Source organism: Dasypus novemcinctus, chromosome 12 (genome assembly GCF_030445035.2).
Source record: "Dasypus novemcinctus isolate mDasNov1 chromosome 12, mDasNov1.1.hap2, whole genome shotgun sequence".
NCBI lineage: Eukaryota > Metazoa > Chordata > Mammalia > Cingulata > Dasypodidae > Dasypus > Dasypus novemcinctus.
The window spans coordinates 48,596,251-48,622,137 of NC_080684.1; the positions used below are offsets into that span (position 1 = coordinate 48,596,251).

The following is a 25,887-nucleotide window of genomic DNA, read 5'->3' on the forward strand; positions in this document are numbered from 1 at the left end:
TTAATTAGACCTATTAAATTCTCATCATTGCTTGGACCAAAGTTCCTATTTTCCTATTTAAAGAGAATGTTGAAAAGATATAATAAATAATGGCAATTGTTTTATTTTCCAACTTTAAAAGAAGCGAAACATTTTTCACTATAGAAAATTTGGGACTAATTATACTAGAAAATATATAGAAAAAGAAAATTCATCCACAATCCAAATGGAAAGAAACAAATGTTAATATTTTCATGTACTTCCTTTCAGGCTTTCTTTTCTGTTCATTTTTATACAGCTGAGGTCAACACACACCCAATTTCATATCCTACTTTTTATAGGTAACATTTTAAAACTTAGCATTCCCCATGTTATGCAAATCCTCTTTTGAAAACCATTTGGGGAAGAAATTTTGTCTGTTTTTTTCACTGCTGCATCCTCACTACGTGATGCACTCCCTGGCATACAGCAGGCAATCAATGACTATTTCAGGAATAAATTAACCAATGAATGATTTATCCATCATATACTACCCAAGACCCTAATGCCACACATTTAGGTTTATTCGTTTTGTTTTGTTTTTCACTAGTATGGATTATGCTATATATTTTTGTGCATAAAGCTTTTTCAGTACTTTGAATTATTTACTTGGGATCAAGTTTCAGAAGTTGAATTACTGGGTCAAGGTTTACATAAACAAATTTAAGATTTCTGATACATATCAAATTGCTTTCTCCAAAGCAGTTCCTTCAGAGTACTTATTTCAGCACAGCTTTTTGAAAACACTGGGTAATCTTTTTTAAAAGCTTTCCTAATCTTATGGGTGAAAAATAGTTATCTCATAATGATTTTGTATGAAAATCTTCAATGTTATTGACTATTTCTCTAAATATGCATTAGACATTTGCATTACCTGTTCAATGAATTGTGTTTTAAGTCATTTATCAATTTATTCATTCACTCAGTAATCCCTACAGCAGTAGGACATATTTCCTATTTCCTGGGTGTTCTTCTTCTTTACACTTCTTTTTGAAAAAAACCTGTGCCTGTATACTCTTTCTTATAAACTTTAAAATAATGTTGCCATGTTCACAGACACACACACATATTTGATGAGATTTTCAAAATATTGTTGCTTATAACCGAAGTAACGCATATACATTGTAGAAAAAGTAGAAAGTACGTATAAAGAAAAAGTAGGCCAAACTCTTAAAAGTCATGGATAACCTCTGTTGCATTTTAGTACATATCTTTCCAGATTTTGCTGTATGCATATACCATTTTTAAAAGAACAAATATGGGATCATACAAGCATACTCTTTTGTAATTTTTTTACTTAACTATATTTCATAAACAACTGCCATATCTTTAATACCCTTCATGATATTTTTCATGATAAGAGAATAATGGCAGGTAATAGTATGGACTTTGGAGATATCGCATATGAGTTCAAATCTTGCCTCCAAAATCATAACTATAAGACTTAGCTTCATTAAGCCCTTTCCTCATTGATAAAATGAGAATGACAATACCTATTTCAGACGGGTGGTTTTTCAAATTAAATGAAATAATATTATTTGCAATTAACAGTATGGTAATAATAGGTGCTTAATACATATTTGTCAAATTAGTAAATGATAGGTAAAAATGTTTTCATTTTAATTTGCATTTCTTTGCTTTTTCGTGTATTTGGTGTTGAACTTCTTGTGCACACGCACGCGCGCGTGTGTGTGTGAATACGCCAACTGTTCACATCTTTTTTCCTTTCTCTACTAGGGTAATTTTCTAATTGCTTTGAATTCATTTATTCATTCTTTCTTTCAACAATTATTTATTAAAAGCTACTATATACTCGTTTTATTAAAGATATTAAACTTCTGTCTTTATGTTGCAAATGCTTTTCCTAGTTTACTATTTGGCTTTTAATTTTGTTTATGGTAGGTTACCATGTATAAAAATATTAAATTTTTATGCAACTTATTCTATTTTCTATATTTTATAAGAGGCTCAGAAATCCCTTCTCTGCCCCAAGGGAATTTTTTACTAAATGGAGTGGAAAGAGAATAAAGCCTCCACTAAAGAAGTGTTAGCCCTAAAGTGAAGAAAAACAAAATCATTGGCTGATGGAGGGCCATATTTATAAAATGCTCATTTCACACTATAAATCCATTTTCCAAGGGCAGATGTAGCTTATTCATTTTTGTGTTTCCATCAACTAGAACAGCACATGATATGTAGTAGCTTCTCAATAAATGTTGAATTTGCACAATTAGAAAGAAGCAATCAAGGACAAGCTTAGTAACTGAATGCCAGAATTCAAAGGTTTTAATTAGAGTAACATTGCAGAAACACAGAGAAACTTTAAGAAAGTTCAAAATCAAACCTTCGACAGGACTGATATTCTTCTGTTGTTGAGGAAATAACATCTGCTCTTAAAATTTTTTCAAACCCCAAATATCATTACTGCTGTATTTGACGGCATTTCTCCAAAGGCGTTCTAGAACAGCAAAGGATCATATAAATTTGGCAACCACAGCATACTGTTTGCCCCTTTCCTCCAACTCACACACACAACAGAGGCACCAAATACTTTAATAGAACTCAACAACCAGGAAAATTCTGCAGGCCTCATTTTCAAAGGAGACAGAAAAGAAGCTAAGGTCGGAGTGTGTCTGGGTGCCCAGACAGAAAAGAGGGAATAAGGGAAATGTAGAGTCCTAGGAAAAAACTAAGATCAATATTCTGAGATCCAGGAAGATACTGGACAAAGCACACGCTTGGGGCACAGGAAAAATCAGTGACTGGAGACTCAGATCAGGCAGGAGGCATTCAAGAATGTCCGCAGGACTTCGATTATATGGTGGTATGCTAGAGAAGTAAACATCAGCATCCTGGGAAACCAAAGAACTCTACTAGGAGGAGGAGGCAGGAACTAGGGCAGAGCCTGAAGATGGAACGGGAGCTGGCAGCAATGTCAATTCTTGCTCCTAAGAGCTGGACTGGACCCTGACATGGGAGCTTCCCATGGAGGCCAATCATTTGCTGCACAGACCGGCTACTTAATCAGCATTTATTTGCTAGGGCCAGGGCCAATGCACTCTGCAAAGGGAATTTTTAAAATGTTCACTTGAGGATCTATCCACTATGGCAGGAGTAATGTGTGGAGACTTGAATTAACCCGCACTGTGATCCTGATTTATTTACACTGTACTTTATATAGCCTGGTACCCTGGAGCAGACACTTTAAATCCTGCTGTGATTGGGACTGAGTAGCAAGTGGAAGGGGTTATCAGTACTGACCTCAATAACAAACCAAATCCCCCAGGCAGGATCCCCTATTTGCTTTATGCTGTAAGATCAGCTGAACTGGGTTAGACAATGAACCGTCCAGAGTCTACATTGAAGTCAAAGAGGCACACCCTGTCATCAGTGGAGTGGGAAGCTAGACAGTGCCTTACGGCTGTATATAATGCAGGTTCCAGTGGCATAGGGACTTCTGAACTGCCAAACGGAACCCCCTCAGATCCAGGAAAGGTTTGCCACAGCCTCAGATCAGAGAATGGCTTTGTTGTTCTATCAGTAAACCTTAATTTTAGTGTTGAAACAAAATCCAGAGCATCACATCTTTGCAGATTCTCTATTTTCAAAGATAATGGTTTAGTTGATATGTTTATTATCTTGATTTACCATATATTGAAAGCCTTGCAGTGCATTAAAGCTATTCTTTAAATGAAGTCACTGACAGAAAGAGACCTGGAAAATTGCAATTCAAAAGCTTGATGTCAGGCTGAACCACATATCAGCAATGAAACAAATGGAGGCATGTGGTTTTAAAATCAATCCATTCATCAAGATAAACATGATTCTATAACAAGTTTAGGGCCTTTAAGAATGACACTAATTAGCCTAGATAAGTTTCTAGTTATGTTCATAATTATTTTGTCAAACAATTTTAACAAATAGCTACTGCTACCAAATATTTACTTTAGCATGAGAAATGGTGTGAATTTCTTTGTCAAGCATAATGCACTATGTTTCCAAAGTCTTAAAAAGAGGTAAGAGAATACAGTCTCTTAAGTAAAAGAGACCATAGTTGTGTTCTGGCAATAACAATTGCTTTTTCAATGGCCTTGGCTACTCACATAAACCTCGATTTTAGTTTTATTCTTCTATAAGATCTGTTGATATGATTAAAGGAGATAATCCAGGGAATTATCTGGCACAATTGATTCTGCACAATTCTTCCCAACCCTTCACCAGCCCCCCAGCTTCTCACAAGATACAGGGACTTCCAAACATCTGGGAAAACTCCTTCTAAATCAATCCTCAGGTAATTAATTGCATCACCCAAAATAACAGGAACACTTGGGCCTCATCTTGTATAAGATCTTGTAATTAGTATACTTTTATAACTAATTTTATACTAAATTTCACTGTTTATGTATAGCTACTGTGGTGGTTTCAAACTGTATGTACCCCAGAAAAGTATGTTCTTGATGTTAATCTGTTCCTGTAGGTGTGGAGTGATTGTAAGTAGGATCTTTGGGTGAGTAGGGTCTTAATTTACGATGTGACCCATCTCATTCAGAGTGGGTCTTAATCCTCTTCCTGGAGTCCTTTATAAGAGAATGAAATTCAGACAAAGGGGAGAAAGCCCAGAAGCAAGAAGCTGGAAGCAAGGAAACCTGTAGAAGGAGGAGACCAGCAGATGCCACCATGTGCTTTTGCCATGTATAACTCCTGTCTTGAGGTGCCTTGAATTGGACACTTTTATGGCCTCAGAACTGTAAGCTTGTTTACCTAATAAATTCCCATTGTACAAGCCAACACATTTCTGGTATATTGCTTTTGGCAGCTGGCAAACAAGAACAGCTACCGTAACTGAGGGTCCACCCCGACAGGTACTTTTTAGACACAGTCTTTTTTTTTAGACTCTTAAAATTGTTATTACAGCTTTGCAGAGTAGGTGTTATTATGGTCATTTTATAAATGAAGAAAGTGAAGGGCAAATCATTTGCCCAAAGCCATAGAGCTAGTTAGTGAAGGAGCTAGTGTTCAAACCTAAGTCTAACTCTAACAGGCCAAGTTTCTAATTATCCTGTGGTAAAATCAAGTTTCCTAGATTGTTTTCCCACAATACAAAGTAAAATTTTGATCACAGAATATTTATTCCTCATCCACAGTAAATACTCCAAATCGAATTGACTAGTTATATGATAAGGAATCCATGAGTGGCCTTTGATTCATTCAAATGTCTTCCTTACAAGAGTCTATAGGAGAAGTAGGAGCTTAGCTCAACCAACAAGTAATTCTTGAATGTGTGAGACTTGCTGTACCAGGCATTATGAAAGAAACCTAACGGAGTAGTAGAATTGATTGTTATTATATTATTCCAACATTGGGAGCAAAGGGGAGTGCAAGCAGATGTCTCATGAATTTAGAAAGCAATAGGGTAGAGGTCTTGTGAGGGTAAAGAAGCACTGGTATACGAGCAAATGACAGTTTACATGTAAGGAGAATCAGTCTTAAAAGGATGCTTAGGGTGGGGTGGGGAATGGGGAGGACTACTGCATTAAACCAACTGCTTTCCTGTAAGTATGATTCATGAGATTATCTACCATGCAATCAACTGTACCAAAAGAAAAAACAATTTGGTTAAGAATACCTGCACATATGAAACAGGGCCTTAAAAAAAAAAAGTGTTGCTACTATGAAATAACATAATAATTGCTTGCCAAAAAAATTATAAACATTCCCTAATGGGTTTCCCATGTAACTATACTTTCCTTAGGTTCCCATAATAAGCAAGGGAATTGATTAGTATTTATTTCCTGTGTTTGATATTAAGAAAAAACAAATGGCACAATAAATTATTCAATTAAAGGCTGTTTCTATTTCACTCCATTTCGAGTACAAAGAATTGGCTTCAAAAAATCAGGGCAAAATATATTAATCTTCATTTTACTGGCATGTTATTAAATACTGGCAAAACCAACTGGATTTATGTAGGACCAGGAGGACACTGTTAGAAAGATATTGTTATCATTTCTTCTCCAAGACTTTTTAAAATAATATGGATAAAGAAATATAAAAGCTATTCAAATTTGTTTTAATAAACCACCTGGTCTTTGGTACAACTTTTTCAAATAGCATACATAATAAAGACAAAAACTGTCATTTCACTTACAGCAATTGCACAGAATATCTGAGTAATGCACCCTAGTACAAGGTAGTAATATACTCTACTCTAGATTTTTATGTAACTTCTGCTGCTCGATAGAGGGGAGAAGATAGACATCTCTCCTTCCCACGATTTCTCATAATGTCAACTTATTTTCTCTCATTTATTCATGCATTTTGCAAATGTAAACTATCTACACAATGCCATTGCCACATGGCAGTGAGGACATAAATAAGAAGATGACACAATTGTTGCCACAACAATCATACTTCAGAATAAATATTGAGAAAAAGATTTCACTGTAAAATATCTTCAGTAATTTTTCTGCTTTAAAACAACTGTATCATTAACAGAAGTATATTTTAGCAGAAAATATTCATAGTTGTAGATATTAAAGGGCCAGTCTACAGATTGCCAATGATGGAAGAGAAATTCCCAGTTAATGCGCCATCTATGTCTCTTGGGGTGGAAGTAAAGTCTACTTAGGTCTCCAATCCTTCTCTACCTCCAGAGGGGACAGGAATGAATGATAAAGTACTAAAATTGTTCCTGGTCTTTTTCCCCTGGAATCAAGATGCTTGAAGCTCAAACATAAACCTTGAAAGCAATGGAAAACCTAAATGTGAACTTAACTACTCCTTTATTTGCTGATCATTTCTCTTGCTCCTCTAGTAACACTTTCTTTTTTATACGGTTGTTGGTCAAAATCCAGGGCTATCCTTCAATGATAGGGCTCTCATACACATCAAAAGTCAAGCTCACTAACAAAGCCAGATGAGGTACTTTTTCAGAAGACACAGTCCTATGGGTGTCTGATTCTAGCCCAGCAAATTTTCATTCTCATACTAAAATTATAAGGAAAAAATTAAGTAGCAACAAATAAAATAAATTTATATTCCCTTGTTCAAGGTTTCCATTTAATGAAAATGTACTCTGCAAATACTAAAAAATATATACACTGTAAAAGGTACACTTGAATCCATTTGAAAAATCTAATTTTAAAAGCCACTCTTTTTTTTATCCCCCCCACCCCGAGGCTTTTTGCTTGCTGTCTGCTTTCTGTGTCTATTCGCTATGTGTTCTTCTGTGTATTTATTTTTATTTATTTATTCCCCCCCACCTTGTAACTTTTTGCTTGCTCTCTGTTTTCTGTATCCATTCACTGTGCGTTCTTCTGTGTCTGTATTTTTTATTTATCCACCCCCCCCCTTGCACCTTGCTTGCTGTCTGCTCTCTGTGTCCATTTGCTGTGCATTCTTCTGCATTTTTGCTTGTCTCCCTTCTTTGTTGCGTCACCTTGCTGAGTGGGCACTTCACGGCATTTGTGGGCCGAGCAGCTCTCCACAGTGTACGGGTGAGCCTGCCTTCACAAGGAGGCCCCGGGACATGAACCCAGGGCCTCCCATATGGTAGGCGGGAGCCCAACTGATTGAGCCACAGCTGCTTCCCGTCACTCTCTTTTAATCAACAATCTTGACATTTCTGAAAAGGGCATTGTAGAAATCCTTGATTAAGTCTGATTTGATAAGGATATCAGTGCAATAATCTCAGTCGTTTTTGATAGATTATGTGAATATCAGGTATAAATACCTGGCATCAGAAGATGTCAAGAAGGAAAACTATTCTTAGGTTATATGTCAGAACAAACTGATAAACAACTACCACATTATTAACTGAATGTTTACCTATGTTATTTTCTTCTCTTTTATTTCATTGTACTAATAGGTGAAAACTACATTCATTAACTTTTTCTCAAACAATGAATTGTACCTTAAAAGACATAAATCCCAATAATTTATGCTGTCAACCTCTGTACCAGATTTTCATATCATCTGCTAGATTCAACAGCTATGAAAATAAAAAGAAATGAACACTTCCACAGTAAAAAGCACAAAAGATTTATTGATGCTATTATCTATCCATACAAGAAGTCTCGCATATATCTAGCTATGTATTCAAATATCTTTATTCAAAACATAAAGTAAACCTTTAAAATATATCAATATATAATAGAAAATATGCATTGCAATTACGCTACCAAACCATGAGTAGTAAGATGTCTGTTCTCATACTCGCACATTTGCTGGTGAAACATAAAGGGTAAATTTCCAATGAAATGATAAAGTAAGGGAGGTCTGGGTACAAAGTAGAACAATAGAAGGTATTGGTGAAAAATATTTGCCAGCATTAGGTTATGTTATCTCTGGGCTGTTTGACAGTCCTCTCTTTCTTTCTTCCCTTAGGTTCATATCTTAGGGAAGGGTGCTCTGCTAAGGAGAGGAACGGGACTCTTGCCCCCTCTTCTCCTTCATTCACCCTTTTGACCCCTGCCCCTTCCAGTTTTACATTTTCAAGTCAAATAAATCACTCTATGTATCTGGGACAGGTGAAATCATCAGAAAAAAAAAAAAAAAGAGGTGGGCAAAAGTTGAAATGTAAGATACTTTGCAAGGATTCAAAATCCCTGGACAATTGCAGGCAAGGGAAACTACCACCTGTACAGCTTGGCAAATGACCCTCATCCCTTTGCATGAGGCTCCTCCACCTGGCACGTGCAGCATTCAACAAGGCACTGGAGCAACAGAGTGGTGATAGCTGCGGAAGGTGCCTGAGGCAGGTGGGACTTCAAGGCACCACCCTCAATCCCACAAACTCCAACATGATTCAGGAACAACAGTTAACTGTACATTGCACAGTTAAGAGTTCTCTGGCTCCCAGGAGTGATAAGAGAAATGCAGATAGGATGGGTTCACCAGCAAAGACCTGGATTTCAACAAAAAGGTCACGAACTACAAGGAGCTCCCAACCAGACACAATGGTGAGGTCCAAGAAGTCCAAATCACCTGCCAGGATGACATTCAAAAGACCAAACAGGACAGTCTCATTTCAGTGACTATGAGGACACAATGCCCAATTACCAATCATGCCAAGTCCAGAGCAGCAGACTCAGGCCATACAATGAACAAATGTCCTTCACCCAGTGCCCTGAGAATACTAAGCTTTCTCCTTTACCTAGATGCCAACTTGAGAATGAGGGAAAGAAAACCTTTCAGAAATGGACAAAAACACCAAAGAGTTTCTAAACCTAGACTAAGGTACTCTTAATTGACAAGAGCAAATGTTTTCCTCCTCAGCAGGAATAAGAACTTGAAGGTAAGAAGAAAGAAGCTATAGAAAATAAAGAAATTATGTTCCGTTTATCTTCAAAAGAATGTGTAATTTTTGACACACACACATGCACACACACTCCCATCTTTCTCTACCTTTCTCCCCCACCCCAGCTACATAAGCATATTCTAAACCAGTATTATTCAAAGTGCCACCATGGACACAGTCAGGATAACTGTTTATTACCTGAGTTAAATATAGAAAACAAAGGTACATGTTTAAAAGTCCTAAAGTCCTATAGTAATTTGATATTGGTACAATATCCAAGTGTGTGATTAGTGGGCTCATCTCATTGAATAGGGAGTAGACAAGTACAAATGTGGTCAAACTCAGGTGGTGAGTTGCACACAGTACATTGCACAGCAGTTCCACAAATCAGCCCACAATAAACTAAAGAAAAAAAAAAGCTCTTCACCAACGAACACTTTGAGAAACACAATGCAAATCATTGTGAAACCTAATTCTACAACCAATTTCACAATGGTGCAAACTAGACCAATAAAATAAAGGATGACATGTAAATGATGTGTTCACACCCAGAGAAGACCAAGAGATGCCAGGCTGTTAAAACCAAAGTTCCACAGGAGTCCAATTAGAAAAAAGTGGCGATATAACTTTCTATAAGAGTAAATACTATATTCACACTGCAAGAGGAGACTTATTTACAGGCAAACAATATCAAGCCACATGAAATTAATGCTGTTAATTTGAGTGTTATTGATTTTTGTTTTTGTAGTTTTGTTTGTAATTCATTTGTAAAATTGGTTTTGGCCTTGTGGTTATTATATGAGAGCTATAAGCATCAGGAGTTTACACCTAGTTTTATGTTACTACATATTTAAGCAGCATAATAAAAATAAATGAAGTACTAAATGTAGATCTGCAAGATTATTTTTTCCTCTTAAAAAGGTTCCAAACATGATTTCAATTTGGGAAATAATGGTCTTTGGGATATGGAGTTGACATTAGAAGTGTGGGCTGGAAAGAAGCAGAAAATTAACAACAGGGAGCAGCAGAGTCTATTGGGCATTTGAGCTGGACATCCTGACCACAGCCACAAAAAGAGGCTGCCTCTGGGAAGTATGTAGCATTTGTCTGCCCTGTCATTCAGTTGCAACATTTCAGTTATTTTGTTATAAATTGAAGCCTAGGAAAAAAACTTTGCAATGTATTTAAACTTTATTTTGGAGGTCTAGAAGTAAGTTTGTTGTTGTTGTTGTTTAATTTATTTCTCTCCCCTTCCCTGCCCCCCCCCCCGCCCCCCACTGTCTGCTCTCTGTGTCCATTCACTGTGTGTTCTTCTGTGTCTGCTTGTATTCTTGTCAATGGCACCAGGAATCTGTGTCTCTTTTTGTTTCATCATCTTGCTCCGTCAGCTCTCCAGTGTGTGGCGCCACTCCTGGGCAGGCTGCACTTTTTTCATGCTGGGCAGCTCTCCTTACAGGGCACACTCCTTGCGTGTGGGGATCCCCTACACGGGGGACATCCCTGTGTAGCAGGGCACTCCTTGAGCACATCAGCACTACACGTGGGCCAGCTCATTACACGGGTCAGGAGGCCCTGGGTTTGAACCCTGGAGCTCCCATGTGGTAGGCAAACACTCTATCCGTTGAGCCAAATCTGCTTCCCTAGAAGTTTTGTTTTTCGTGTTTTTTTTTGGAAAATTACCAGTTTAGGAAGCAGACGCTATGCAAATAACATACCCATCCTGAGGCGGCTGGCTAATAAACAATTGTACTTTAAGACTATACCCAACATTCAGCCTTCAGTCTTTCAAGAACTCCTCACCTTTGTAATGTAACAATAAATTTCACCTCTTAACATAACACCATCAGATCAGGAGACCAAGAATCATCCTTATTTTACAAATGAGACAACCAAGGTCAATGCCAAGGCTTAACAGCCAAAGAGCCAAAAGGTCAAGAGAGGACTTTAGCTGATTTTTTTTATTTTGAATCAAGTATAAGAAGCATATTAAAACTTTATTCACATGCAAAATATGTAGTTGTTTTCCGAAAAGAGTAAAAAAATATATTACTAGGAAAGATATTCCTATAAAACAACTACCATTTTTCTCTCTTTCATTTAAAAAAAATCATTTAAAATTTTAAATTCATTTTAGGAGACAAATGCACAGGATGAAAATTATTTTCTCCTCCGGCATTAGATAGATAGTGTATGAACTTTATATAATTAAAAGGAAAAACTAGTGCACATTAAGCTAGCATCATGACCCAGCTTGGTAACCAATCACTTTGGTGGTCCTCCATTTTCAAATTAGCCCACCAGATTATGTTTACTTTTTTCTCCTACACAGATCTGGGGGGGAAAAGCAATGTGTGGTAGAAAGAAAACCAGGCTCTGCCTCAAGACACCTGGTCTCAAGACGCAACTCAGACTCTAATCAGTTCTGAACCACAGACCCACATCCTTACATTTCCAGGCTGCCAGGGTGATCTTTCTAATATGCAAATGCAATGCTGTTACTGGTCAGATGGATGTCCTTCCAATGCTTTCTTACCTCCTGCCGGGTACAACATGAACTCTTTAATCTGGCTAATCTGGCATACAAAGTGCTGAGAATCTGGCCTTCTCTAGTCTCATCTTCTCCCTCTAATCCCACCATACTGCATATTCATATTCTACACTCAAGCTCCTTAAGAAACCAGCATTGGTTCCTGGTATATTTCATTCCACAATGCCTTGGAATACATTATGTCCCCTACTCAAAATATCTTACCTTTCATCCTCTCTCAATGTTCCAAACCCCTCCCCTTCCTCCAAGTCTTGTATTATTTTTTTGTTAGTGGTTTACAGTGAAATAATGCAGAAAGTAAAAAGTTCTCACACAGCCCACACACAGTTTTCCCTATTACTAATATTTTGATTAATGTGATACCTTTGTTACAATTGAAAAAACAGTATTATGATACCTATCGTCCATAGTTTGCAAAAGCATTCACTCACTGTGTTGTACAGTTCAATGGGATTTTATTATTATCATTATTATTCAGGTATGTTTCCTTCTAGTCTTTTAACACTTCCTTTGGCTACCTCCTCTGACAGCTGTCCTCAGAGGCTGACTTCCTCCCACCCACCCTCTGCAGTCACCTCCTCCTCTCTGCTCCCTTAGCACAAATCTGTGTCTGAGTACAGAGGTGAACTACAGTTATCTGTCAGATTCATAATTTACAACTATACTTAGTAATCTCAAAAACCAGGATTTTTTTAGCCCCAGTATGTATCATGGCAGGTAGTGATTCCATAAATGTTGGCTAAATGTATGAAATGTGGCCTTGGGCCACATCTCTTCGCACTAGAGGTTCTTTGATCTACATAAGAGAGTTGGATGAATAAACACCATAGACCTTGGCCCAAAAAAGTTCTATATTTCAGAGTAGCTTTTCACAAAACTCTGGACTTTTTTTGTTTAGTAATCTTTGTTGTTCATAAAAGAATAAAAACTTATACTTCCACCATCAGGACGTCCTGAGGTGTTAAGTTTACAAACTATATCAAAATATAAAAATAATGGTAGTTGCCATTACAGAGTCCTGAACTATATACATGCATTATCATAAAGTCTCCACTGTTGTTAATTTCATTTAATCCTCACACACAAAAAAACACAAAAAACAATGAGGTGGATGTGACTGGTCCCCATCTTAAAGAGAAAAACAAGGGCTATGAGAAGTTAAAAGGTCACGGAGATAATAAGTGATAAAATAGATTCAAACCCAAAGGCGTTTGCCTTCTCCAGGTCTTCTCCACAATCTACTCAACACCTGCTTTGCACTTAAAGTTTAACCACTGTTGAAAGGAAAGGCACTAAGGAATTTAATCATGTGCATTTTAATCCACAGACATATTTAAAGAACATTAACTTGCCCATAAAACTGACAGCTCTCTTTGGCCACTGACATGCCTAAACAAGGAGGCTTCTTGAATAATTTGTATCAATAGCCTTTCATATTTATACTTAGTAATCATTTGAAATTTAATAAGAATCAAACTTTTAAAAAATATACAACAAGACATTCAATCTCAAGTTTTAGCTTTGCGTTTGAATAGCACTCCATTTGACATGTTACTCTAAACTACTATAATGGAAAATAAAGAGAGAAAATTCTAAATGCCCTAAACAGCCTGCCATCACACAGCATTTAATATAACTATTCTCAAACCCATGACCTTCAATCTCAACTTCCTTTACCAACATAAGGTGATGCTTCCTTTTCTCCATGAAACATGTTGCTGCAAAAGAAAACATAATCTTTGGACCCTCTGCTAGGCCACTAAGTTCTCTGTGAAGTAGCCAGGCTAAGGGTTCAGACTGATGGCTTTAATTAAATAAAATGTTGGCAAAGGGCAAATGCACAATGGCTATTAACAATACAGTAGATTTCCAATTTGTCACAGTGAGAAAGATCACCCAGTTCTTGTTTTTTCTTGCTTTCATGGCAAAAACTCTCTGAAAAGAAAGAAAACTATGTAATTATGTCAAGTCTTTGGTGGAAAGACCCATTTACCTAAATGAGTTTCTTTATATAAATGTGGGCAAATAATTCTGCTTTAAAAACATTTTGAATTTTAAATCCTTATTGTTAAGAGCTATCTATCCAGCAAACAAAGCCAGTGGATCAAAAGCCCAAAATAAGAGTTTGGAAGCATCTTCTCAGGATAGATAACTAGAGAACTCTTCTGATAAATTATTTTAAAAAATTTTTTTTTTAAGATTTATTTATTTATTTATTTCTCTCCCCTTCCCCCCTCCCACCCCAGTTGTCTGTTCTGTGTGTCTAATTGCTGCATATTCTTCTTTGTCTACTTCTGTTGTCAGCGGCATGGGAATCTGTGTTTCATTTTGTTCCATCATCTTGTTGTGTCAGCTCTCTGTGTGTGCGGCGCCATTCCTGGGCAGGCTGCACTTTCTTTCGTGCTGGGCGGCTCTCCTTATGGGGCACACTTCTTGTGCGTGGGGCTCCCCTATGCGGGTAACACCCCTGCATGGCACGGCACTCCTTGCACGCATCAGCACTGCGCATGGGCCAGCTCCACATGGGTCAAGGAGGCCGGGGGTTTGAACTAACCACTGAGCCAAGTCCACTTTCCCTGATGAATTCTTACTGAAAGATCTTGTGGGAGTTTATTAAAATTCTGTCAAAAAAACACTTAATGTTATAATAGTAATATAATGCTAAAATCTTCACCTCAGGAATCATAACTGCTCTTTTGAACAGTCTCTTTAAAATTTTGACTATGTAACTTTAAGCACATTTAATAGTTCCCTGAACCTCAGTTTGACCAATGGACAGGGGACATAAAATAAAACCTCCTTTACAAGCATGATGCCTGGGACAACAGCAGACTCTCCACACATCTGGTTAAATTCTCTTTTCCCCACAGAGCTCCTCCTCAAAACACAAATTTCAAAGTGCACTTTTTGTTAAGCAGCTTGTAGGGTAGTGTCACCAAATCTCTTTGGCATGTGGAAAATGAAAGAGACCAAAGATATAATAAAGACACATACTTTAAACCTTCTATGCTTTCTCACAGATATTTTTTAAAGCTAATTCTTCATATCTAAAGAGATTCAAATACTCTCATTCGCTGAAATACAAGCAAAACTTCAAACACAATCATTCTTAAAACAGAAGTCCAAAGGAAGTTCTCAAGTATACTTGTAGACTTCCAAACTGTATAAGGAAAAAAAAAAGGTGACAGAAGAGGGAGGGAAGTATAAACAGATTATCCAGTGATGAATGTTTTGCTAATGCCAAGTGCACTTGTCACATCTACGTAACGAGATAATATTAAGTCTAAATATAAAACTATAGGAAATAAGAGAAAATCCTAATTATTATTTTTCTATTACCCCTAATAATAAAACATCAAGAAATATGTCTGTGGATATATATTCTTTCTGAGCAGTACAATTGATCTTATGTCCTAACTACACATTTTTCAACTACAATAAATATTTACTAATTAAAGTTACACAATTCGGACGGGAAGCTACAAGGCAAAATAAAGGTATTCTTATTTGCTAGGGCACCTATCCCTTTATACCTAGATTTTCCTGAACAACTAAATTCTTATTACACATGATCACCTAATACGCAGATTTACAACAATCAATAAATTTGTTAATTTGATCGGAAAGGATATGAAATACAACAACTTTCAAAATCATCTCTCTTCTTCTAAATCATTTATCCGAAAGTGTATTAGGCGGCTTCTAATGGATTGGGTTTAGCAGTTCAGGCAGAAAATCGGGGGGAGGACAGAGAAATGTGTCCTGAATTCTAATAGTATGTCATCATACATGGGTGTCCTAACATGGCACTTCAGAAGTGAACACATTTATGGGAACAACCCATATGTTACACCTTCTCCGCTCAGCACTCCATGCAATAGCAATAGTTCACTAAATATCAGGACAGAGGACTTACAGGTTAAGATTAGCATTTTTTAAAAGAACAATTCTAAGAAACATACTTGTTCAAACAGGTGTTCCTCAAAGAAGCTAGCATCTTTTATTAATTTTTGTTAAGCTTCAGGAAGAGATTTAGCTAAATAAAATCTACATGAAAAAGAGGTTATGCTAGAGCAATCTCCATAATGGGCTTTTCAATGTTTAAATGTAAGTGGGGGAGGGGAGCAATGAAAGTGCAATGGCTATATAAGCACAAACATAGAATAGTAAGGGTATTAGAAATTGACCTTTAGTCAATGTTATCCCCAACAAAACTAAAAATGTATCTGCTTTCTCAACGTCCATTATTTCTCTGACAGCCCTGACAGTTTAATCTGTGTTTATATTTAACAAGAATCTAATTCAACACTATTTGGATCACTTAAAAATTTAAGTTCCAAGGAAAACAGCTAATATAATCCAAGTTTCAAATGCAAATAGAAAACAACGCTCATCACTTTACAATAAAATTCTTCCAAAAGGATAAGTCAAGCTCACACAGTAGCTTTTGAAATATGCACTGAAACTCAAATAGTGCTGTCCATTTCTCCCTTCAAATCTGCCAGTATTTGCTTCACATATTTTGAGGCTCTGCTATATATACAATTACTATGTCGTCTATTGTATTAACCTCTTTATTGCTATATAGTGACCACTTTTGTCCCTCATAACAGTTTTTTACTTAAAGTTTATTTTATCTTATATTAGTTTAGCTGTCTCAGCTCTCTTTAGGTTACTACATGCATGGTGTATTTTCTCCATCCTTTCATTTTCAACCTACTTATGTCTTTGAATTTAAGGTGTATCTTTTGTACACAGCATATTTTTTATCCATTCTTTCAGTCTCTACCTTTTGCCGGGAGAGTGTAAACATTTACAATGAAAGTAACTACTGATATTGCACAGGACTTTATTCTGCCATTTTGCTACTTAGTTTACTAAGTCATGTTTTTTCCCCTTCAATTCTTCTGTTAATGCCTACTTTCATATTTATTTGATTTTTATATTGTACCATATTGAGTCCCTTCATATTTCTACCTGGATATACTTATCATACATTCTCCTTGTGGTTACCATGGGGTTTAACATCCTAAATATATAACAATCATTTTATTTCATACCACCTGAGCTTCAGTAGCATACACATACACAGGTCTTTTGTTTGTACTTGTTACAAATTATATCTCTGTACATTGTATGTCCAAAACCATAGATTAATCAATAAGGTTTATGTATTTGCAATTTTATTATCTGTAGAAAGTAAGAGGTGGAGTTACATACCAAAAAACACAATACAATACTACTGGCATTTATATTTACCCAAATGACTACCTTTACCAGAGGTCATTATTTCTTTATGCCACTTGTACCACTGTCTAATGTCCTTTCCTTTCAGTCTGAAGAACTCCCTAGGGAAGTTTCTGCCAGCCATATGGGAGAACCTGGGTTCGATCCCTGGGGCATCCTGGTGAAAAAGAAGAAGAGAAAGCATGCCTGCGCGGCAAGCTAGTGCCCACATGAGTGCCCACGTGGTGAGCCAGTGCACTGTGCCAGTGAGTCACTTAGCAAGATGATGACGCATCAAAAGAGAGACAAGGGGAGAGTCAAGGTGAAGCACAGCAGAAACTAGGACCTGAGGTGGCGCAATTGACAGGGAACCTCTTTCTCCATCAGAGGTCTCTAGGATAAAATCCCGGTGAATCCTAGAGGAGAGAAAATGAGAAGAGAAGACAACACAGACAGCAAAAACAGGAGGGCAGGAGGAGGGGAAGGGGGGGAAATAAATCAATAAATCTTTTAAAAAATAAAAGCACTCCCTACGGCATTGCATAGAGCAGAGCTAGTGGTGATGAACTCCCTTGGCATTTGTTTATCTGAAAATATCGTAATCTCTCCCTCATTTTTGAAAGAAAATCTCACTGGATATAAAATTCTTGTTTGGCAATTGTTTTCTCTCTACCTTTAAGTATCTCAACTTACTGCCTTCTGGCCTCCATGGTTTCTGATGAGAAATTGGCAATAATCTAATTGGGACTCCTTTGTACATAATATGTTGCTTTTTTCTAGTAACCTTCAGGGCTCTTTTCTTGTCCTTGACCATTGACAGTATGATCAGTATATGACAGTGTATTTTCTTCCAGTTTATCCTGTTTGGTGTTCTCTGGGTTTCGTGGATGTGCATATTCATGTCTTTTGCCAAGTTTGAAAAGATTCCTGTCATTTGAATATTCCTTTTGCCCTTATCTCTCCTCTTTTCTGTGACTTCATAAGGCATCTATTGGTATGTCTGATGGTGCCCCAGAGGTCTCCAAGGCTATTTTCACTTTTGATAATGTTTTTCTCCTCATGCTCATCAGTCTGAGGCATTTCAATTGGCTTGTGTTTGAGTTCACTGATTCTTTCTTCTGCCAGCTCCAATATGCTGTCAAAACCCTCCTGAGAACTTTTTAATTCAGTTACTGTCTTCTTCAAATCCAGTAGTTCTATATGATGAGTTTTCAAAATTTCTCTTTAATGAGATTCTCATACTTTTCATTTATGTATTCCTGTGTTTGCTAGCAGCCTTAGGAGGTACCCTGTCTGCAAGAGTTTGAATGGCCCCTTTACCTTCTAGAAAACAAACTTTCTCCCTCTCGCAGGTGTTCCACTGCTAGACTTAAACAGGTAAGAATTTGCCCCAAGCCATCTGCCTCAACTATTTCTTACAATCCTTTTTCTTTTCTCAAGCTGCTTTTGCCTGCAGGGCAAATTCTGGGAGAGAGGGCACATTGAAGAGGAATTGCCCAAGTAAGTCTTTCCCAGCTGTAATAAGGCCAGAGTCATATGAAGGAGTGCCAACTGCTGGCTCTGCACTGCCATGGGAAGTGTAATAGAAGAGGACCATTAGCTTCTTCCATGACTCTAAAACTGCATTTTCTTACTCAGTCCCTATTCACCAGTTGTAACCCTTCAACTGTCCTGCGCAGTTCTGAGAGAACATACCATCTTTAAGTCTCCTCTATCTCCTTAGTCCAGGGTGAGTTTGTCCAATGGCTGCCCTCAGAGCTGGGTCCCCAACATTCAAAGTTGCTAATAGAAAAACAGTGCTCAGCAGTTGGCCTGCACCCCCCACTCCTTCAGTCTTGGGGATATGGATTTTCTGTCCCTCTCTGGCACCACCAACACCAAAGGCTGAACCCCACTGCTGCCTTCTGTGAGAATGGGAGATAGGTGAGAGTGACTACCATACTGAGAGAGCAGTTTACTGGTATATATTAATGCCATAATTTACCAGCCCATTCCCCATGCTTTCCCTGGATGCTGATTGGACTTTTACAGGACTCCAAAGTTTTTAAATACTTGATTCAGACAGTTCCTATCTATTTAGTAATTGCTTTGGTAGAGGGACAGATTCCTGGAGCTTCCTACTCCAACATGTAACATATAACACTTTTGGGATACAGCAAAGGCAGTGATGAGAGGAAAATTTATAACTCTAAATGCTTACATTAAAAAAAGAAGAAAAAATGGGGAAAAAAAGAAAATTTCAAATTAGGACCTAACCTCAAAACTAAAAGAAATGGAAAAAGAAAACAAACTAAAACCAAAGCAAAAAGAAGGGAAGAAATAACAAAGATTACAGTGGAGATAAATGAACTAGAGAAGAGAAAAAAAATAGAACAAAACCAAAAATTGGATGTTGGAAAAGATCAATAAAATTGACAAACCCTTACATAGATTGACAAAGCAAAAAAGAGAACACAATGAACTAAAATCAGAAATTAAATAAGGACTATAATAGGATACTATGAGCAACTGTATGGCAACAAATTAGATAATCTAGATGAAATAGACAAATTCCTAGAAACACACAAACTACCTACAATGACCTAAGAAGAAATAGAAGATCTCAGTAAACCAATAACTAGTAAAGAGATTGAATCAGTAATCAAAACCTTTTGAATAAAGAAAGGTCCAGGACAAGATGGACTCATAAAGAATTTTACCAAATACTCCAAGAAAAATTGATACCAATCCTCTTAAAAACATCAAAAGTTTTAAGAAAAGAAATATTCATTCTATGAGGCCAATATCACCCTCATACCAAAGCCAGATAAAGATACCTCAAGAAGAGAAAATTACAGACCATTATATCTTATGAATGTAGATGGGAAAAATCCTTAATAAAATACTAGTAAAAAAATCATAATAGTATATTGAAAGAAATAAACACTATGATCAATCCAGATTTAACCCAGGTATGCAAAGGTGGGTCAATATAAAAAAATCAATTAATGAAATACATCCTGTGATATTTTATGAATCCCAAAAAGAAAAACATTTTGTTCTTGAACTAATCCATTCCTGAGGGTGTGGGGTGCTTTTGATTGGACTATGTCAGTAATACATGACTCAGTTTGAGTCTTCACCCTCTTGCTGGGTCTTATATAAATGGAGACACAGAGAGAGAGAAAGAGAAAGAGAGATACAGAAAGAAATCCTACTATGTGAGAGAGGACTCGAGGCTCACCAGCAACCAAAGCTTAAGCATGAAGCCCTCAAGAGGCTCGGCCCATGGAACCAGCAGAGCACAAAGGCCCAGAAAGAAGCCCCCAAAAGGCTGGACACATAGAGCAGCTCAAGCTGAGGAGACCAGTTCTGCCATATTCCTGATTGTCACATGGCAGAACCAGGATAGCAGTAGCTGACTTTGGTGAGAAAGTATCTCGGATGGTGCCTTGCTTTGGATATTTCATGGCCTCAGACTGTAAGCTTTTACCCCAAATAAACCCCTTTTATAAAAGTCAACACATTTCTTTACTTTGCAACAGGAGCCCTGTAGCAAACTAAGACACATCCCATTCATAGAAAAAACATACACGATCATCTCAATTGATGCAGAAAAGGCATTTTACAAGATCCAACACCCTTCTTGATAAAGATTCTTAGAAAACTAGAAATAAAAGGAAACTTTCTCAATATATAATGAGCATAGATGAAAAACCCACAACTCATATCCTACTCAACTGTGCAAGGCTGAAAGCTTTCCCCCTAAGATCAGAAACAAGACAGGGATGCCCACTCTTACTACTGTTATTCAACACTGTCCTCGAAGCTCTAGCCAGAGGAGTGAGGCAAGAAAAAGAAACCAAAGAAATCCAAACTGGAAAGGAAGAAGTAAACTTTCCCTATTTGCATATGACATGATTTTATATACAGAAAATCCTGAAAAATCCACAACAAAGCTCCTAGAGCTAAGAAATGAATACAGCCCAGTGGCAGGATACAAGATCAACACCCCAAAATCAGTAGTGCTTCTATATACTACTAATTAACAACTGGAGAAAGACATCAAGAAAAAAATTCCATTTAAAAGAGCAATGAAAAGAATCAGATATCTAGGTTTAAATCTAACCAAAGATATGTACACAGAAAACTATAAAACATCGCTAAAAGCACATAAAGAGAACCTAAATAAATTGAAGGATAGTCCATGTTCACAGATGAGAAGTCTAATATTGAAGACTTAAATATTGTTAAAATGTTAATTCTACCCAAAGTGATTTACAGATTCAATGCCATCCCAATCAAAACTCAAGCCACCTTCTTTGGAGAAATGTAACACACAATTATCAAATTTATATGGAAGAGGAATGGGCTCCAAAGATCCAAAGCCGTTATGAAAAAGAATGAAGTTGGAGGACCCACACTTCCCCATCTTAAAACTTATTACAAAGCCACAGTAACCAAAATAGCATGGTGGTGGTACAAGGCCAGATAGATAGACCAATGAAATCAAATTGAGAATTCAAAAGTCAATCCTCACATTTATGGTCAACTGATTTTTGACAAGGGGACAAAGAACACTCAACTGGGAAAGAACAGTCTCTTCAACAAGTGGTGCTGGGAAAATTGGATCTCCACTTGCAAAAGAATGAAGGTGAGCCTCTATCTCACACCATATATAAAAATCATCGAAAACCTAAATATAAGAGCCAGAACTGTAAAATTCCTAGAAGAAAACAAAGGGAAGCATCTTTAAGATTTTATGTTAGGCAATAGTTTCTTGACACTTACACCCAAAGCACAAACAAGAAAAGAAAAAAAAAAACTGATAAATGGGACCTAATCAAAACGAAAAACTGCTGTACATTAAAGACTTTTATCGTTAAAGTAAAGCAACAAGCTATAGAATAGGAGAAAATATTTGGAAACCACGTATCTGATAAGGGTTTAATATCTAGAATGTATAAAGAAATCCTTCAGGTCCACAAGAAAAAGACAAAAGACGGGCAAAAGACTTAAATAGATCTTTCCCCAGAAAAGATAAACAAATGACCAAAAAGTACATGAAAAGATATTCAGTATCATTAGCCATTAAGGAAATGCAAATCAAAACCACAATAGTTATTACTTCATACCCACTAGAGCAGCTCCTATTTAAAAACAAAACAAAACAAATATTACAAGTGTTGGAGAGAATGTGGAGGAATAAGAACTCCCATTCACTGCTACCAGCAATGTAAAATGGTGCAGCCACTGTGGAAGACAGTTTGGTGGTTTCTCAGAAAGTTAAGCATAGAATTACCATATGACCTGGCAATCCCACTTCTAGGCGAATACCCAAAAGAACTGAAAGCAGGAACTTGAACAGATATTTGCACACTGATGTTTATAGCAGCATTATTCACAACTACCAAAAGACAGAAGCAACTCAAGTGTCCATTAACCAATGAATGGATACACAAAATGCGGTGTATACACAAAAGGGAATATTCTGTTGTAAAAAATAAAGAAGTTCTGATACATACAACATGGATGAACCTTGAAGACATCATGTTGAGTGAGATAAGCAGACAGAAAAGGACAAATAGTGTGATCTCATTGATAGGAAATCATTTGAATAAGCAGACTCATAGAGTCAGAATTTAAAATATAGGTTTACTAGGGGACAGGGTGAGGGTGGGGGACAGGGTGTGGATAGGGAAAAGGGAATTAAGGCTTAAAACATACAGAGTTTCTATTTGGAATGATGGAAAAGTTTTGGTAATGGATGGTGGTAATGGGAGCACAACACTGTGAACATAATTAACAGTCCTAAATAATATATTTGAATATGGTTAAAAAGGAAATTGCAACATAGTATATATGTTATTAGAAAAAAATTGTTGAAAAAAAATCTGTGAGACTGCACAACACAAATAGTTAATGCTAAGTTAAACCATGAACTATAGTTGGTAGTACAATTATAAAAATGTGCTTTCATCAGTTGTTACAAAATGTACCAGATCAATGCAAGGTGTTAATAATAGGGTGGTATATAGGAATCTTGTACTTTATGCATGACTGTTCCATAAACCCACAACTTCTCTAATAAAAAAAAAGTCATGTGGGTAGCTCAGTTCATTTAAACACAAACACACATACACACACACCCTTTTGTTGAAACACAAACACAAGGGATTCAGATTTTAAAAGAAATAAAAAATATACATGCACATTACCAGTGAAGTAAGACCTCAAAAAGAAGTGACACAACCAAACAAAAAGAATCTCCTAATATAAAAAAAAAGAAACCTTTAAAGTGAAATAAAAGACCCCAAGTAACAAATGTTCCCTGTTTTCTCCTATTGGAGGTGATAAAGCAGAATACCCAATTTCTGACTCAGATTTTTCTGTTCTGGAGGAATTTCAGTCTTATCTCCACCAAGCAGATTAGACTATCATCTTTCAAAGTTACTATATATTTCTAAACAACATCCAAGTATATTTTGTCACAACCCAAAAATCTACCCATTTCAGTATTTTGATAAAATTTGTTGGCAGCACTCTTAATTTTTTTTTAGCAAACTGATATATTTAACGCCAAGTGCATTGTGACATTTAGTTGATCTGGTAGACACTGGATGCCTGGCAGAATGCTCTCATTTAGTGCATTTAGCTGGTTATAAATTATTGTTAATGTTATTTGCAACTTTTAAATTATGATTTACTCAAGGGAGACGCAGCAGCATTTCTAAAACAGGGGTGCCTTTTGAATGGTGAGCATAAAGTCACCTGTCAGAAAGTGTGCTGGAAAATGAATGCACATATCTAATGAGGAAGCAGTTAAAAAGGGATGAATTCCCTGAGTCATTAAACAGGATATAAACCAGACAGGTTGTGCCACCTAGAGAAAAACTGGAAATCGTACCTCGGTTCCTCAGTAGTAACTGTTATTTCAAAAGCCTGAAACTTTTGACATGCCCAAAAACCAAGCCAGTGTCCATACCAGCTCATCAAGCTGCTGGCTTAAGCATCCCTAACAGCTCTGTCTTCTCCACACACCAGATTGGCCTCCTCCTGCTTTCCTCTCCCACCCACCCAAGCAGCATCGTTTAACCTCAGCACAGACTGCTGTTACAGCCTATGCAGACCCTGCATCCTGAAACCCATCCAATTCTGAAGCATCTTCCTCGAAGCCAGGGCAGGCTGGGGTGTAAAGAGCAGAAGAATAAACCCTATTGAGCCTCGCCACCCAGGGTTCCTCTGGTGCTAGCAGAGGCACCGTGCACACCCCTCTGGCCCCTTGGGGCCTGCATAGGAAATTCTGGAGCACTCAGTACATCATATCCAGGTTACCGAGAAGAACTCCCTGGCCAGCCTCTGTACAACCTAAACACTAGGAAATGACCTCGAACCAAGCCTTCAAGGTGCAAAAAGCCTTCAACTTTCCTCTTTGCAAGTCGCTTAAAAGCAACGTGCCCGGCCCACTGGTCCAGCTGAAGCACAAAAGGTCTGCAAGCAATCTGGCACAGAGAACCGGCTTTTACAACGAAAATAGAGAGCAATTATGAAAAGCCCGCAGCCCTGCGGTATTAACGTGACAGCCGGGACTGCGCTGGAGCATAACTCATCTTCCAGGCAGTCACTCCCAGCCCCAGACCCTCAGCCAAGGGAGAGCCTTCCCTTCTCCCTCTGCCCCTTCAGAGACCGGCGGCAGCGCTCCCTTTCCCGCCCCCATGCTCTCCCTTCTCCTCCACCTCTCGAATCTCCAGCAACTTTGGGCTTAGTAGCAACATCGCAGCCCAGCCAGAGGCGGAGATTCCGGGAAGGCAGCCGCGGGAGGAGGAGGAAAGTTTGAAAAGTCAACTTGGAAACGCCCGGCAGGACCCCCCACCATCACAGACACCCACCCCATAGACAGCCATTCGGGGACCCCACGTGCGAGTGGGCCCGGGAGCCCCTGGAGTGCTCCCTACGTCCCCGCCAGAAAATCCTTCCTCAAGCGAAAAGTTCCCTGTAGCACAGCTTCCTTTCCTCTACTCCGACCCGCCACCACGCCCCCCCCCCCCCCCCAAAATCTCAGAGTTCGCAAGACACCACCTGGATTCTTCCGCGGCCCGGGAGGGCGCCGCGCCCCTCCCCCGTCCGCGGGTGGACAGGTCGGGAAGGAGCCGGGGGAGAGGAGGGCATCGGGGGCGGCCCCTGGCCCGGACCCCCCCACCGCCCTGCCTTCCCCCGCCCCGCCGCCTCGCTCACCTCTCTCCTGCTCCTCCGCCTGCAGGCAGATGGGGATATTCTTCTTCCAGCCCGGCATGGTGTCTGCTCCCTGCGCTCGCTCTGGGGCTGGCTCGCGCTCGCTCCCCGGCTCGCTCCCTGGCTCCGGGTCTCGCCGCTCCTCTCCGTCCGCCCTCTCGGGTCCGCCGCTGCGCGCTCAGGGCTGTTCAGCGGGGCTGGGGCGCCGAGGCGGCTCCGGGGCACATCGAGGCGGGGCCGCGCGCCGGGCGCTCGCCTCAAACTCGCCGGCGGCTCCGGGCGGCGGCGGCCGGGCCGGGCCGAGCTGGGGTGGCTGCAGCAGCGGCAGCCGCGGTGTGGGCGGGAGGACGGGCCGGGGGCGGGGGCCTCCGGGGAGGGCGGCCGGGCTGGGGGCCCCGAGCAGGCCGGGCGCGGGGGACTGCGGAGCCTCGGGGAGGTGGGCGCCGGCGGGAGGAGTGGGCTGGCGCCGCCGCCTCTTTCCCCTCCTCCTCCTCCTTCTTCGCCTTTCTTGTCTCTCCGCCGCCAGCAGGTGGGACTCGGAGCCGCCGCCGCCGCACAAAGCTCCGCCGGCGGCAGGACTGAGGCT

The 25,887-nt window shown here is 38.8% G+C and overlaps 1 protein-coding gene across 2 annotated transcripts in view; it reads right to left on the minus strand.

The window, feature by feature from the left end:
• Window positions 1-25,540, minus strand: part of GRIP1 (glutamate receptor interacting protein 1) — a 746,896-nt gene extending 721,356 nt beyond the window's left edge. Inside the window, exon 1 of one of the 2 annotated variants that reach the window (XM_071218929.1) lies at window positions 25,305-25,540. In XM_071218929.1, the coding sequence (XP_071075030.1) occupies window positions 25,305-25,362 (58 nt within the window). In that variant the 5' untranslated portion in view covers window positions 25,363-25,540. The remainder of the gene's footprint in view (window positions 1-25,304) is intronic. The other variant, XM_071218930.1, reaches the window with a different exon arrangement.
• Between the last annotated feature and the right edge of the window lie 347 nt (window positions 25,541-25,887).